This window comes from Urocampus carinirostris, chromosome 2 (assembly GCF_059441175.1).
Source record: "Urocampus carinirostris isolate Australia breed hairy pipefish chromosome 2, RoL_Ucar_1.0, whole genome shotgun sequence".
Lineage (NCBI taxonomy): Eukaryota > Metazoa > Chordata > Actinopteri > Syngnathiformes > Syngnathidae > Urocampus > Urocampus carinirostris.
This window is the reverse complement of record NC_142350.1, coordinates 15,113,467-15,128,448: the sequence shown is the minus strand read 5'-3', so window position 1 is coordinate 15,128,448 and position 14,982 is coordinate 15,113,467. Positions and strand designations below refer to the sequence as shown.

Below are 14,982 nucleotides of genomic sequence, written 5' to 3'. Positions count from 1 at the left end.
CGTTGCGAAAATCATGCAATCGGATCTTCAAAGATGTTTTCTGTTTTTATAGAGTGGGACTCGAATCGAGAGCTGCCCAATAATGTGAAGCTTTGGTCTTCATTCATCATAGCCATTCCATATTCAACAACACGACCCTTTTATGCATTAAACCAGTAGTTCTCAACATGTCTGACTTAAGGACCCCCCAATCCCCACGAGTGACTAGCTGTGACCCAAAATCAAGAATAAAATACTACTTGTAAAATTTATGGAATAAAGGATTGTGCAGTTTAAAGCAAAGATAGTACAATATATACACTTGAACCTTAAGTACTGTACAGTATATACACGCATATAAGCCTACATTGCATATAAGCAACTCCCTAAAATTGCATCAAAATAGCCACATACTTCATACCCAAAATGTTAAAAACCCATGTCCCTGAAGAACGATACTTTCTTTTGTAGATAATAAAGATCAATATACTAGTAAAAAACTAGAATTGTAACACTTTTTTACCATTTAGCATACCTTTAAGCAGTGCTTTAATCACACTCGTAGAATATTTTTGTATTATGCACTCATTTTCTTTTTTGACTTTCCTGTTTTCCACTTTTTCTTCCCCTTATCACTAACTATCTTGGGGTCCATTATTATGGTCAGAAAAAGGAAATAAAACATAAAAAAATCACAATAAAATGCGATGTAGTCCCTCTCAAACTCACAGATTAACTAAACAGATAAAAGAGATCGAACGCGGCAAAGGCCTGCGATTCACTGAAAACAGGTTTGGACCCACTTTTGAGTCACAACCCATCAGTTGAGAAACACTGCATCAGACGACCGCTTTTCTCTTTTTAAAAACGCCCACCGATTTAAAAAAAGATCTAGTTTTTTTAATGTTTTTTTTCAAAATTCAAACAGCAAAAATCTTGATTTGAGACTCATATTTTAGTCTACAGTTGCTTTATCTTGAAGCGAAACAAAGTCTTTGAGCTTGAATAAACCGCTCCAGCGATCGCTTTAGATTTCCGTTTTCTTAAGTGTAAAACAAGCACGTGTTGTTTGTTTGTTCGTTATTTTAATATTCTGGAAAGGATTTGTGTTGTTATGTATGCATGTATTCGTAAAGGGCAAAATATTTCCATATTTGGCATTGAATATGTTAACTGCTTTATTTCAATAGTTGATTGTATCCAATTTTACACCTGAAACAATTCATCATGCTATGCACACTCAACACTGCTCTCTATCGGCCGAAGAGAGCATAATTTCTGATAGAAATGATTTAAGAGACTGGCCGTCCAGATTAAGTCATCCAATTGGTCGGCTCGAAGTCATGGGTAACCAACTTTTTGAAATTAAGAAGTGCTTTTTTGTTACTGATTAGCGCGAAAGGCTACCAGTTTGAAATGTGTTTCTTAAATGGCAACCTGTGTTATTACTATGTTGTTCCAATGTTATTATTGTATTACCACCAGGTTGTAATAATTAGAAGTAGCATTTAAATAAGAACAGTCAACCGCTACAACATTTGTTTGAAAGACACTGATCGTGGTAATGATTTCTTGGGACGGTTAAATATGACATTTCTTAGAAAATCACTATGACCCATGACTGATAAGCTATTAGGAACCTGTCTGTGGGGACCAGGTTGGAGAGCCAAGCACTAAACATCTTCTCCATTGGTTGATTTAAAAATCATTTAGTAAGACTTGGTCATGCGTTTAAAGCAACTGATCATAAAGATAGCTAGAATACATTTCCTAGAAAATTACAATGACCTGGCATCGGCCGACGGACTACAGATGTGTTCTTGGGGCTACTTGGTGCTCGCGGGCATCATGTTGATGACCCCTACAACAATTATTATCCACAAGACTAAAACACAGCTCAACATCAATGTTTTCTTCTTTAAAAAATAAAATAAAAATGGGCCTATACTCTTTTGTACTGCACTATTTTTGATGACATGTCAAGAGGAATTTTGTAAATGTTGCTCTTTTTTACAGCAATTGTGAATACAATTTCCCTCGTTTGTGTGTGTGATTTACTGATATTTTTTAAAATGGTAAATGAATGCTGAATAAAAGTATAAGGGGATTTTAAATCACTTTGGATTCCCCGACTATTATATCTTATTTTTCCTTTTCTAAGTCTGTATTACGTGTGTATCCTGGAGTGCCATATCTAATCTTGTTGTAAACATTTTTCACTACGTTGTTATAAATGAAAATAAAGAAAATTTAGTATTCTTTTATGTTGAAATTGAGCGGAAATACTAAATAAAACCTTTATTTTGAAAAGTCCGTGCAATCGTGTTTCCGCTACCTAAACCCGGAAGTAAGTCATTCCCCGACTTACTTCCGTAGCACATCTACCTTGTACATACTTCACAAGGTACTTCATGTTATTTCTGCATGACTTTTAACAAGAAATATCGCATGCTAATTGGAAATTTGGCGTGAATTTGGTAAGTGTCGTTAATTTTGATTAACTTTTGCTTGTCGAAATATTAACTCGTGCTAAATCTGAGCTGTTGTAGAAAGTTGCACTCCTTATGTTTTTTTCACGCGTATTAAAATTATAAGAATATGCATGTTTTTTTAAATTAAAGAAATACTTTACCATACAGCCTTAATTTGTGCTAAAGATCCTTATTGAAATTTAAATGTATATTTGTTAATGTCCTTCAAGCACTTATGCGCACTTTGGAATTTGGTGTATGGCAGAAAATGTACGTGTCTTTTTTTTTAAAATCAAATTATTATCTTGGAAGTTCATGCTAAGTAGAAAAATAATATATTAAAAAGATAGAAAGTTTGCCTTTATTTATTTAGGGGAAAAAAAGTGCTGCTAATAGAGTGCTTCGAGATCCTAAGATTACCCACAATGCATTGCTGGCGGGCATTTTGGAAGTCCACAAAGCTTTTCACTTCATCGTTATTGTTCAGCGAACCAGTTAGATTCTACATTGTAATGCCGAATACGTGCGTTATTGTTGGCTGTTGTAGCCGAGGGGAAAAGGGTGGGAAGGGCTTCTTTAGACTTCCGAAGTGTGTTTACAATCAGGGGATTGAAGTTCAGGAGAAAAGTGAACGGCGAAGACGAATGTGGCTGGCAGCTATCAACCGGTCGAATTTGCCAAAGCTTGACTGTGTTCGTGTTTGTTCTGACCACTTTCTGACAGGTAAATTGAATTATTTATGATGTAGAAATACATTTTAAAAAGGTTATGGGACATGTGTACTTCATGTACATCTGTCGACACCATTCAAGTATGGCTAGGTTAAATACTGTAGGTGTTGCTTCTTGAGTAACATTTCCATACTTTTGTAATTTTGAAAATCCTTCAGTTCACAAAAGGGACTTGGGTGGAAAATAAGATAGTTAACAAGTTCGATGTAAGTCACACACGGCAACAAATCGGGATCAGACTTCCAGTCCTTGTTTTTAATTTTGTAGGGATCCAATTTTCCAATAAAATGCAACTTCGCAGCGTACCGCTCGCGTGCTTGCTTGTCTAAACTCTCCACGTAGTTTTCCATAGTGTTGATGGACAAAATCCGTACACAAACGAAGCTAGTTGAGTAAATAAATAGACAAACTGAGTAAATATTTGCTTCTCTCGCTATCACCGCTTGTAATCGACAGACTTCCAAGATGGCGGCACGAAGCCGTGTTACTATTTTTAGCACAAAGCGCGGAGCCCTCTATAGGTAACTGAGATGTCCTTCATCCATCCATCCATTATCCGCACCGCTTATCCTCAGTAGGGTCGCGAGGGTGCTGGAGCCCATTTCAGTTGTCTTCGGGCAGTGGGCAAGGGACTCCTTGAACTGGTTTTCAGCCAGTCGCTGGGCACACGGGGACAGACAATTCGCTCGCTCATTCACACCTTGGGACAATTTGTACTGGCAAATTAACCTGACATGCATGTTTTTGGAATGTGGGAGGAAACCGGAGTGCCCGGAGGAAACCCACGCAAGCACGGGGAGAACATGCAAACTCCACACAGGAGGTTCGATCTCATGACTGAAATGTCCTTTGCAACTCTATCTTTCAAATAGAATAAGAGAGCATCCGTTCAAAATGCACATATCCCTGAAAAAACACTCTCGAAAATGATTGACTTGGACAATAAATGCTTCTTTTGTCAGAAAGAACCCAAAACGGTCCTAAATGGTAGATGGTCTGCATTTGTATAGCTTTTTTTAAGTCACTGAAGACCTCCCAAAGCGGTTTACTTATCTAACTTGCAGTTACTTGCAGCAACTACAAGGCAAGAAATTCGGAATAAGCTATTTCTGACAGGTTTTTTTACTCTTCCTTCAATATGTTCAAATTGTTTTTATGTTTTTGACAACCTCGCAGAAACAAAAATAACCAAACGCTCGTTACACAAATGAGGAACCTGACTTAAGAAAATGATATCATCTCAAAGAATCTCCTCCAATATGCTGATTAAGCAAGAGAAGTCATACTCCTGCAATAGGGTTGGTTGGTATGTTGTATCCCTTAACCACTGGGGTTTTAGAATTTCCTGTGGTGTATTTTGGGCAAGTACAGCCTGGTCATGAAACTGAAACCAAAATTCATACAGTAGTTGAAGGTATCAATTGGTGTAATTAAAGTGGAAATAGGTCATTTCTCCCTTGCCCTCGTATGGGTTTATATTGGGGGATGGTGTAATTAATAGTCTTTGCAGCCCTTTGAGGCCTCTTGTGATTAAGGGCTATACAAATAAACAAGACTTGACTTGGTAGTGCCCATCCCTCTCTAGGCCAACATAAGTATAGCCGAATCTTTAAGAACTTAAAAAACAATTATTATTCAAAAAAAATTTTTTTTTTATTGTTCTAAACTTTTGCTTACGTCCAAAAATGGATATAAGCAACACCAAGCTTTTGAACAGCAGTGTATTATGTGTATATTTTTGAACGTTTTTCATTAGAAAAAAGCACGGTAATCACCCACATTTACATTAAACAGTGCCTCTTGCAAACTCTGATTTAAAATGTTAGCTGGTTTTAATAGTAGCAATACGCAATGTTCAATAATTATCCAATTTCAAACCCTGTCTTCTCTCTATGAACTGTTCTTAATCAATAGATTATAAATTGTTTTCATTATCTGCTTTCATTAAGATTGATCACTCAGTTTTGTTGGGAATAAAACAATGTTTGCTTGCTATTTACTATATACTATTGAAATGATCCCTTAACATTAAACTGCTTCTAGTTCTTCTTCCCTTAACATTCAAATCTGGGAGGTATTTGGAAAATATGTCAGGAAAAACTGTCTAGAAATTGATTCAAAAATTCCAATTGGAGATTTTATTCTTTATAACAAATCTTTATGAATTTGCAAAAAGCAAACGTTTCCAAATGTTCGCGTATTTCTTGTGTATTTTGTTTTGTATGTGAATTATTTTAAAGTAACTAAAAAACAACAAAGTAGGCGTTGCAAAAATATTGCCCCCCTGTTCTCCGCTCAGCCAATTGACTTTGGAATAATCCAATGTCAACCTAAATGACTATCAATGACAGAGTGCAACTGTGTGTCATCAAGTCTTAGTTTAAATGCACCCACTCTTTGACGGGCTCAGAAGAGAACAGAATTCACTATGAAGACTTAAGAACACACCAGCTCCGGAATAAAGCTGTGGAAATGCTCAAAGCATTTATGGAAGGAAATCTGCTCTTCGTCGAAGAGTGTCAAAAAGAAAGCCCTTTCTGACAGAACACCATAAAAAGCCAGTTTGTAAAAAGCCACATGGGAGACACAAGTAACTTGTGGAAAAAGATTATATGTTCAGATGAAACCAACATTGAACTTTTTTGGCTGAATGTGAATTGTTACGTTTGGAGTAGAAGTAACACTGCTCATCAAACTGAAAACACCATTCCCACTGTGAATCATGTTGGTGGGAGCGTCATGATCTGGAGTTGCTTTTCTTCATAGTTAGAGTTGACGGAAAGGTAGATGGAGCTGAATACAGGGCAATTTTGGCCCCAAAATTTGTTGGACTCTGCAAGACCTCAGTTTGGGCCGCAGCTTTACCTATCAACAACACAAGGACCCTAAACATCAAGCTGAATCTCCAATGAAATGGTTTAAAATTAACAATATAAAGGAGTTAGAATGGCCAAGTCAAAGTCCAGACCTCAACCCAATAGCTCATTTGCGGAAAGATCTTAAATATGCTGTGCACAAACAATCCCCATGAGATGTTTTTTAAAGAAGACTGAGCAAATATTTGCCTTTTATATTTCTAGAGACATACCCAAAAAGACTTACGGTTGTGGTTGCAACTAAAGGAGGTTGTACAAAGTCTTAACTTAAAGGGTGCCAATGTTTTTGCAACGCCTACTTTTCAATGTTTTATCTAGTTGCACAATTTAAAATGTTGGATGAATTTGTTTCTTTTTACGATTGTGTCTCACATGTTGTTGATTCTTAGAAAATATTTTCAGTTCTTTTATCCACAAATTTGAAGCTTAAAATATGGCAATATGTCAATAATACATTTAGAAACAATGTATAGTGTGGTTTTGTTATTCCTTCTTGATGTCGTATTGATGTTCTCAACTGCTTTTATTTGCTTCTAAACCCTAAATGTGACATTTGATGCTGTTGTGATTTTTTTTGTCGGCCCTAACCAAAAATTGCACGATGAGGTGGAATCCAAATTTGGTGTTTACTCTCTTCCCTATCTCAGGAGGATCTGAATGCTGAGTGTGCGAGCTCTTCTTGGTATCGGCGTCCTGGTGACCTCACGGGCATCTGCAGTCCTTGCTCAAACGGGGACATGCTCGCTATCGCGCTCGGCTAACATTCAGCAGAAGGGATTTTACACAAATGAGCCAACTCCCGACATGGCCAAGAGCGTCAAATACCTCGGGTGTGTATCAGAGAATTCAAAGTATTGTTTTTACGGTTTTGCAGTAGACTCCCAGGATACGGCATTAAACGGTTCTGAGGTGGGGGTCGAAAATTGAAATAGCTTTTTAGCAGCGGGTTAAACAAAGGATCGACCGATATGGGTTTTTCAGGGACGATACCGTTTATTAGCTTTAAAGCCCCAGTGTGTAATACTTCACCTCCAGATGGCACTGTTGTCTCATGTGATCGAAAACCACTGCCGCAGAATACAAATACAGTGCCAGATAAAAATTTCTCAACCTCTGATTTTTATAGAAAATAACATTGGTATGATAGTTCATGTATTTTTGCCTAGTATTCATATAAATATTTTTTTGTACCACTAGGAGGCACTCTGTCCGATGACAGATATTTAGAGCCGATATTCATTTGCTTTAAAAGCTTAAAAATTGGCGCAAGACATTTTTAACAAAGGAAAAAATAAGTAAAGAATATTTGTTAAAAATTCAAATAAAACTTGTGTAGCTCTCGGAACCATTTTAAAGTACATAAATTAGAATTTCAACTCAGCTAACATGACTACTCTTTCACTTAAACCAACATGACTTAAATTAAGTTCGTGTTAAAAAGTTCATTAAAATCTCAACAGAGCTCGGGAAAAGTGTGGGCACTCCTGTTTTAGAGCCAGATTGACAAACTAATGTTATGGTAACGGCTAATCACTCGCCATTCCACATTAGCCTGGATCTTATGCTCTCTCTCGATCACAAACACACACGCTTAGTTGACGAACTAGTGTCATGAAAAGAGCTAATATATCAGTCTCCCCCTGAACATTTTTTCTCAAACAAGTAAAATACACGTTTTACGCTTTCTCCTGATCACATACACGCTTTTCTACTACAGAGACAGGTATATCGGCACGAGTTATCTAAACTGCCGCCCTAAGTATATTTTTCCTGATTTAGTGGCTCATCTTGCGGTCGCTTATCCAATCATAAGGCGCCAGATGGATCGTGTCTGTGGTGGGAGGAGGTTTCAGATAATAATAAATGGATAATAATCAAAACTTATTTTAAAATTTCCTCTTGCAAGGATCACAATGCTCCTAGAAGATTCCTTCGATTTAATCGTGTCCCTATTTTTCGCAACAGTCTCGATCATCGAATGGGGACAACAATGCAATTTAGCGAGGGTAGCAAGCTTCCTTTCCATGGTCATCATGTTTTACTTCTTCTTCCTTTAACATCACTGCAAGCCTCCGGACCGATAGCTAATGAATACAGCGGAAGAATTTGAGTTTCAGAGGTGACTAAAAACGCATTTTCTATGAAAACTATGGGAATCAAAAATAAATCAAACGATGGTTATTTTTTTTTTTTTTAATTAAAAGTGCTGATATCAACCAATATGTTGATACAAAAAAAAATAAACCCTTGTATTCATACCAAATTTGCAGAATAATGTTATGAATGATCATTATTTTGTTTTAAATGTTTTATTGCAAGGTAAATTGTTCAATGTGTATCAAAACAATCTGTAATCTAAAAATTAATGCTGAAATGTTTTCATACTGCAGACTGTTTTCTCATTTAAAGTATTTTTTAAATAAAATAATACACACATGAATAAATGCATGATTAATTTAATACTGTAGATACATTTTTCTATAGTCAAATACATATTTTTTTGTATTGAAGATATTGATTTCTCACTTGAAGTCATTTTTTAAAGATAAAAAAAATACACACAAGGGTAAAAAAATAAAAAAAACAGTCAAGACTTCAAATAAATAACTAAAATAAAAATATATTTTAACTTACTTTAGGAAACATGGTAAAATCAAATAGAATCAGGAAAATAAACAATCATTAAAATGTGCATAATTCACAGCAAATGGCAGATTATTTTTAATATATAGAATGAAAAAAGACAATAAAAAAAAATAGTCAAATAAATAAATCTAGAGAAATTGCAAAATTATTTTCTATTGGAGATATTGTTTTCTCATTTGAAGTACCGTATTTTCCGCACTATAAGGCGCACCTAAAAGTCTTAATTTTTTTCAAAAGCTGACCTTGCGCCTTATAATACAGTGCGCCTTATATATGGCTCAATATTAAATTCGCAAGGTCTCGCAACTTACGCAACAGCCGCCGACTCGATTTTCCCCCGAACGTGGAGTAGTCCGCGGTGTATGCTGGGATTTATATACCGGCATTTCATTGGCTAACCAATGTGTCAATCATCATTTGAATCGATCGCTATTGGCTAAAGTTATTCGGAGCCTCGGATTGGCTAGAGGGCCGAAACAAACCCTGCAATTGGCCGAAAAAGATGACTGAATAGCAAGCTTGCTAAAGTACGCCATAAAGAAACATGTTTCATTAGTCTGTATTTGTAAATATTTTACTCTCTTGGATTTACTACACTCACGGTTGTAAGAAGACCATGATTGCGTATCATTATTGAACGTGAGAACTTAGGTGAGTTATGCGGCTTTATATTTTCCGGGTATCTTGTTTTAGAACAATCTTGATGTTGCTGTGATGAGTTGAGTGAATTAAACTCAATTCCAAGTGTTTATTGTCATATGCACAGTAAAGTTGCGAGCGAAAAAGAAAATAGAAACTAAGGAATGGTTGGCATTTCTTGAATTCCAAGACTTTAACCTTCCAAATTATATTTGAAATGACGCATTTAAGTGACATCGTACGGACACCGCATCCGCACGCGTCTACGACACGTATTTGCTTCTTTGGGAATGTTAAGGGGGGGTAATCATTTGGACTGAATCATCTGAATGTTTTGTCGACGTTCCCATTGTAGAGCCTTATAATCCGGTGCGCCTTATCTATGGAAGATATAGGACCAAAAACTATTTTTGGGGGTGCGCCCTATAGTGCGGAAAATACGGTATACACATTATTATTTAAAAAAAACGCTCACAAAAAATAGCAAATCACTTGTCTGTTAAAGGCTGTGGTCTGTGCAGCCCTTTAAGACTTCTTGTGAAGAAGGCCTATACAAATTAACATGACTTAACTTGTTTTTGCCACTGATTCCGAACTGAATGGAGAGAAAGAAAGGGAAATAAGCAGTTCGACCAATAGCATACCGGCATTTTATACGACGTCAACCAATGACCTCTTAGACATGCAACTTGTCATACGCACACATTTTTCTAAGTTAGTACTGTCCATTCAATTGGCAGCACATTGTGTTTGAGGGACAACATCTCATTTTATTGTAATTTACTGCATATAATTGCCCTTTTTTGCCCATAATAATGGATCCCAAAAACGTTTCATTATTATTTTGGTATGTGGCGATTAGAAAGCAGGTTTAGGATTATATATGAGTATATACGGTGCTTGTAATTAAATGCAGACAAGAGGAAGCCCAGCGCATCGATGAGGAGCTCTTCAGTGAGTACGGCTTCAGCGTGGACCAGCTGATGGAGCTAGCAGGACTCAGTTGCGCCACGGCCATTACTCGAGTGAGTGGATCACTTTACTTTTCAATTCCAAAACTTACTTAAGTGATTGCAATATTTTCCGATTTCCCAATGAAGGCGTATCCACTGAGTTGCTTGTTGAAACCCAAAGCGACAGTGTTGGTGATTGCAGGGCCGGGGAACAACGGAGGAGACGGCCTGGTCTGCGCCAGACATCTCAAATTATTTGTGAGTTCCTCGCTGTTTGTGGTGGCGAAATTTTTAGTCCGGTTTGAGACATCTCGGTTCTTTCAGGGGTACGAGCCTTCCATTCTGTACCCGAAGAGGCCCAACAAACCTCTGTTTCAGGGTTTAACCACCCAGTGTCAGAAAATGGAGATCCCTTTTCTCACGGAGATGCCCGAGGTATGTCTTCCGATTTTACGGGATGAGCCAAGAAAAATTGATATGAGAATTATTAGATAAGAAACTTTTGTAAAACGTCCTGCCAGCTATTCATAGCTTGCCGATTTTTTTTACTTAAAAAAAAAAAACTTCTGACTGTTATAAACGCATAAGTCTTGGCAGTTAGGAAGCTAAGACATTAAAAGATGAGCCAAGAAAATGTAGTTGTTTATAAACTAATGCTGACATTTATCAATGACAATGTCTAAGGAGTTAAGACATAATGAGATGAGCCAAGAAAAATGGATAAGTTAAATAATGGCACTATTGTAAAACATTCAGTCTGCCATTCATAGCTTGCCAAAATTTTTGACTATTGTTCTTTCTTCTTCATGAAACGTTATAGACGTTCATGTCTTGGCAGCCAAATAGTTAAGATATTACGGGACAAACCAAGAAAAATGAATAGGTTAAATATTAGATAGCAAAATTTCAAACAATGCCATTCATAGCTTGCTAATTATTTTAATAACTGTTCTTTTGTTAAACTAATGCTTATAATTACAAATGTCAATGTCTAGGGCAGGGGTCTCCAATTTGGTGCCTGCGGTCACGAGGGTGCCTTCCAAGGACTGCAGAGGTGCCTGTGAAAATGGCTCACCAGTGCTTGATCATTTTGATTTTCTAGTCAAATTATTATTTTTTTAGTGGTTGACTGAGTCTATTTGGTATTTAACCCTAATTCCAATATGTAACCTGGTAATAACAGTGATAACATACTTAAAACATAGTAATTACATAAGTTTTCATTTTAGAAATTGATGTCAAACTAGGTGCCATATGCGCTAATTGGTAAAAAAAAGTATCAGCATGAAAAGGGTTGAAGACCCCTGGTCTTGGTACTCAAGCAGTTAACTTGGATTAAGTGACTTTTTACGTAGTTTTTTCCCCGATTGTTTCATCAGGCTCAATTGATTGACGAGGCCTTCAACTTGGTGGTTGACGCCATCTTCGGCTTCAGCTTTAAAGGGGCAGTGCGAGATCCTTTTGGGGCCATCATTGATGTCCTCAAGAAGACCAAAGTCCCCATTGCAAGCATCGACATCCCTTCAGGTTTGTCCTCATTTAGAAAAAAATCTGCGATGAGTTAATTGATTCATGTTTATGGTAACATGTGTGTGTATATACTGGACTGTCTCAGAAAATTAGAATATTGTGATAAAGTTCTTTATTTTCTGTAATGCAATTAAAAAAACAAGAATGTCATACATTCTGGATTCATTACACATCAACTGAACTATTTCAAGCCTTTTATTATTTGAATATTGCTGAATTTGGCTTACAGCTTATGAAAACTCAAAAATCCTATCTCAAAATATTAGAATATCATGAAAAAGTATACAAGTAGGCTATTCAACTAATCACCTGAATCATCTAATTAACTCGAAACACCTTGCGAGGGTTTCCTGAGCCTTAAAAACACTCAGCTTGGTTCAGTAAACTAAATCACAAGTATGGGGAAGACTGCTGTCCATAGGACCATAATTGATACCCTCCATCAGGAGGGTAAGACACAAAAGGAAAATTCTCAAAGAGCAGGCTGTTCACAGAGTGCAGTTTCAAAGCATATCCACAAAAAGTCTGTCGGAAGGGAAAAATGTGGCCGGAAACGCTGCACAACCAAGAGAGATGACCGCAGCCTTAACAAAATTGTGAAGAAGAGCCGCTTCCAGAATTTGGGGGAGCTTCAAAGACAGTGGGCTGAAGCTGGAGTCCAGGTATCAAAAGCCACAGTTCACAATCGTGTCCGGGAAATGGGCTACAATAGCCGTATTCCCATGGTCAAGCCACTTCTGAACTCAAGACAACGGAAGAAGCGTCTGACTTGGGCTATGGAGAAGAAGCACTGGACAGTTGCAGAGTGGTCCAAAGTCCTCTTTTCAGACGAAAGCAAGTTTTGAATTTCATTTGGGAGTCAAGGTGCCAGAGTCTGGAGAAAGGCTGGAGAGGAGCAAAATCCAAGTTGCTTGAAATCCAGTGTGAAGTTCCCACAGTCAGCAATGGTTTGGGGAGCCATGTCAGCTGCTGGTGTTGGTCCACTGTGTTTCATCAAGTCCAGAGTAAATGCAACTGTGTACCAAGAGATTTTAGAGCACTACATGCTTCCATCTGCTGAAAAGCTCTATGGAGATGAGGATTTCATTTTCCAGCATGATCTGGCACCTGCCCACAGTGCCAAAACCACCAGTAACTGGTGCACTGACCATGGCATCACTGTCCTTGATTGGCCTGCTAATTCCCCTGACCTGAACCCCATCGAGAATTTGTGGGGTATAGTTAAGAAGAAGATGAAAGACACCAGACCTACAAATGCAAATGAGCTGAAGGGCGCTATCGAAGCATCCTGGGCATCAATAACACCTCAGCAATGCCACAGGCTGATTGCCTCCATGCCACGCCGGATTGATGCAGTAATCCGTGCAAAAGGATTCCCAACCAAGTACTGAGTGCATCAATGGACATTTTCAAATGTTTGATTTAGTTTTGCTGTTATAAAATTATTTTTTTACTTGGTCTGAGGAAGTATTCTAATATTTTGAGATAGGATTTTTGAGTTTTCTTAAGCTGTAGGCCAAATTCAGCAATATTCAAATAATAAAAGGCTTGAAATAGTTCAGTTGATGTGTAATGAATCCAGAATGTATGACATTTTTGTTTTTTTAATTGCATTACAGAAAATAAAGAACTTTATCACAATATTCTAATTTTCTGAGACAGTCCAGTATATATATATATATATATATATATAATTTTATTAAAATGATTAACACTAAAACAAAAAAAGAAGCAACAAGATAAAAAATTAATAAAACAAAAAATATTTTACAAAAAAGTGAGGTTTAAAATAGATAAAATGTAAATGCAATAAAACTAATGAGAAATTAAAACTAAACAGAAAAAAGAACAAACAATACACAATTAAAAAATTGATTTTAAAATTAATAACATGAATTAATATTATACAAAGTAAAGAAAAAAAGGAAACACATAAGAAAATGATTAAATACATTAATGCTTACAATAAAATAATGAGAAATATTAAACAGCAATAAACTCACTTCTACTCCATAGCATATGAATAACCTACTCTTCTCGTCGGCTGAAAAATAGTCTGTGTAATATAGTGTAATAATCTGTGAAGCCCTTTGAGACTCTTCGTGATTTAGGGCTATACAAATAAAAATGACTTGACTTAAAATAGAATAAAAAGCGATATGAATAAAAATAAAAGCAAATGATAAAGAACGACATAATCAAATGAAAGAAAAATCCAATAAAAATCATGAGAAACTGATATATAGAATAAAAGTGTGGTTTAAGATTAGATTTAAACATTTCCAATGAGGTTGCAGATCGGATCTCAGGGGGAAGAGCATTCCACAGCACCGGGGCCTGAATGGAGAACGCTCTCGAACCTGCGGATCTCTTCTTGGCTCTTGGGACCACTAGTAGACCAGCGTTCCCAGAGCGGAGGCTCCGGACCGGAACATAGGGGGAAATTAAATCTGAGAGATATGAGGGAGCAAGTCCATGCATGATTTTGTATACTACCAACAGAACCTTAAAATTACATCTTAAGCTAACAGGGAGCCAATGCAGGTTAGCTAAAATCGGGGTGATGTGATTGAACTTTCTTGTCTTAGTTGAAAGCCTCGCTGTAGCATTTTGTACTAGCTGAAGGCTACATTGTCGCTATCGGCCAATCATGTTGCTATTCTTTGATTCCACATCTTTTAGGGCTAATCTGTTTCTGTAACCTTGACGATTTAATAAAAAGGTGTGGGGGGATTATGATGAGACGGAATTCTCTTTTCTGAAAGCCCTCTCCCGGTTCTCCTTGCAAGTTCAAAATCCATTGATGTCTTCTCGCCTTATTTTTAGTGTCTACTAATGTTTAAAACTTAACAAAAAAAAATCAATTTGAAAATCATTGCGCCTTGTTGCTTCTTTTCAGGTTGGGACGTGGAGAAAGGAAGCGTGGACGGACTTCAGCCCGACACGCTCATCTCCCTCACGGCCCCCAAAAACTCGGCATCCTTTTTCAAGGGCCGCCATCACTTCTTGGGGGGCCGCTTTGTGCCGCCCACCCTGGAAAAGAAGTACCAGCTCAATCTGCCCCCCTACCCTGAAACCGACTGCGTGTTAAAATTATAAAAGGTTCAATTTTCCAATATTACTATTTCAACTGAATATAAACGCGAGAAAATGCTCA

The 14,982-nt window shown here is 37.1% G+C and overlaps 2 protein-coding genes across 4 annotated transcripts in view; both read left to right on the top strand.

Moving 5' to 3' along the window:
* Positions 1-2,292, top strand: part of LOC148371151 (lamin-A-like) — a 15,968-nt gene extending 13,676 nt beyond the window's left edge. The window contains exon 13 of the mRNA XM_088329065.1: positions 53-2,292. Within this exon, the coding sequence (XP_088185191.1) occupies positions 53-88 (36 nt within the window). The 3' untranslated portion in view covers positions 89-2,292. The remainder of the gene's footprint in view (positions 1-52) is intronic.
* The window catches only part of naxe (NAD(P)HX epimerase), a 15,154-nt gene extending 172 nt beyond the window's left edge, over positions 1-14,982 (top strand). Inside the window, exons 1-7 of one of the 3 annotated variants that reach the window (XM_088329072.1) lie at positions 2,301-2,383; positions 6,705-6,887; positions 10,259-10,367; positions 10,443-10,553; positions 10,620-10,730; positions 11,675-11,822; positions 14,725-14,982. In XM_088329072.1, the coding sequence (XP_088185198.1) occupies positions 6,715-6,887; positions 10,259-10,367; positions 10,443-10,553; positions 10,620-10,730; positions 11,675-11,822; positions 14,725-14,924 (852 nt within the window). In that variant the 5' untranslated portion in view covers positions 2,301-2,383; positions 6,705-6,714 and the 3' untranslated portion in view covers positions 14,925-14,982. Of the gene's footprint in view, positions 1-2,300; positions 2,457-6,704; positions 6,888-10,258; positions 10,368-10,442; positions 10,554-10,619; positions 10,731-11,674; positions 11,823-14,724 lie in introns of those variants that run through there. The other 2 variants (XM_088329071.1, XM_088329073.1) reach the window with 2 other exon arrangements.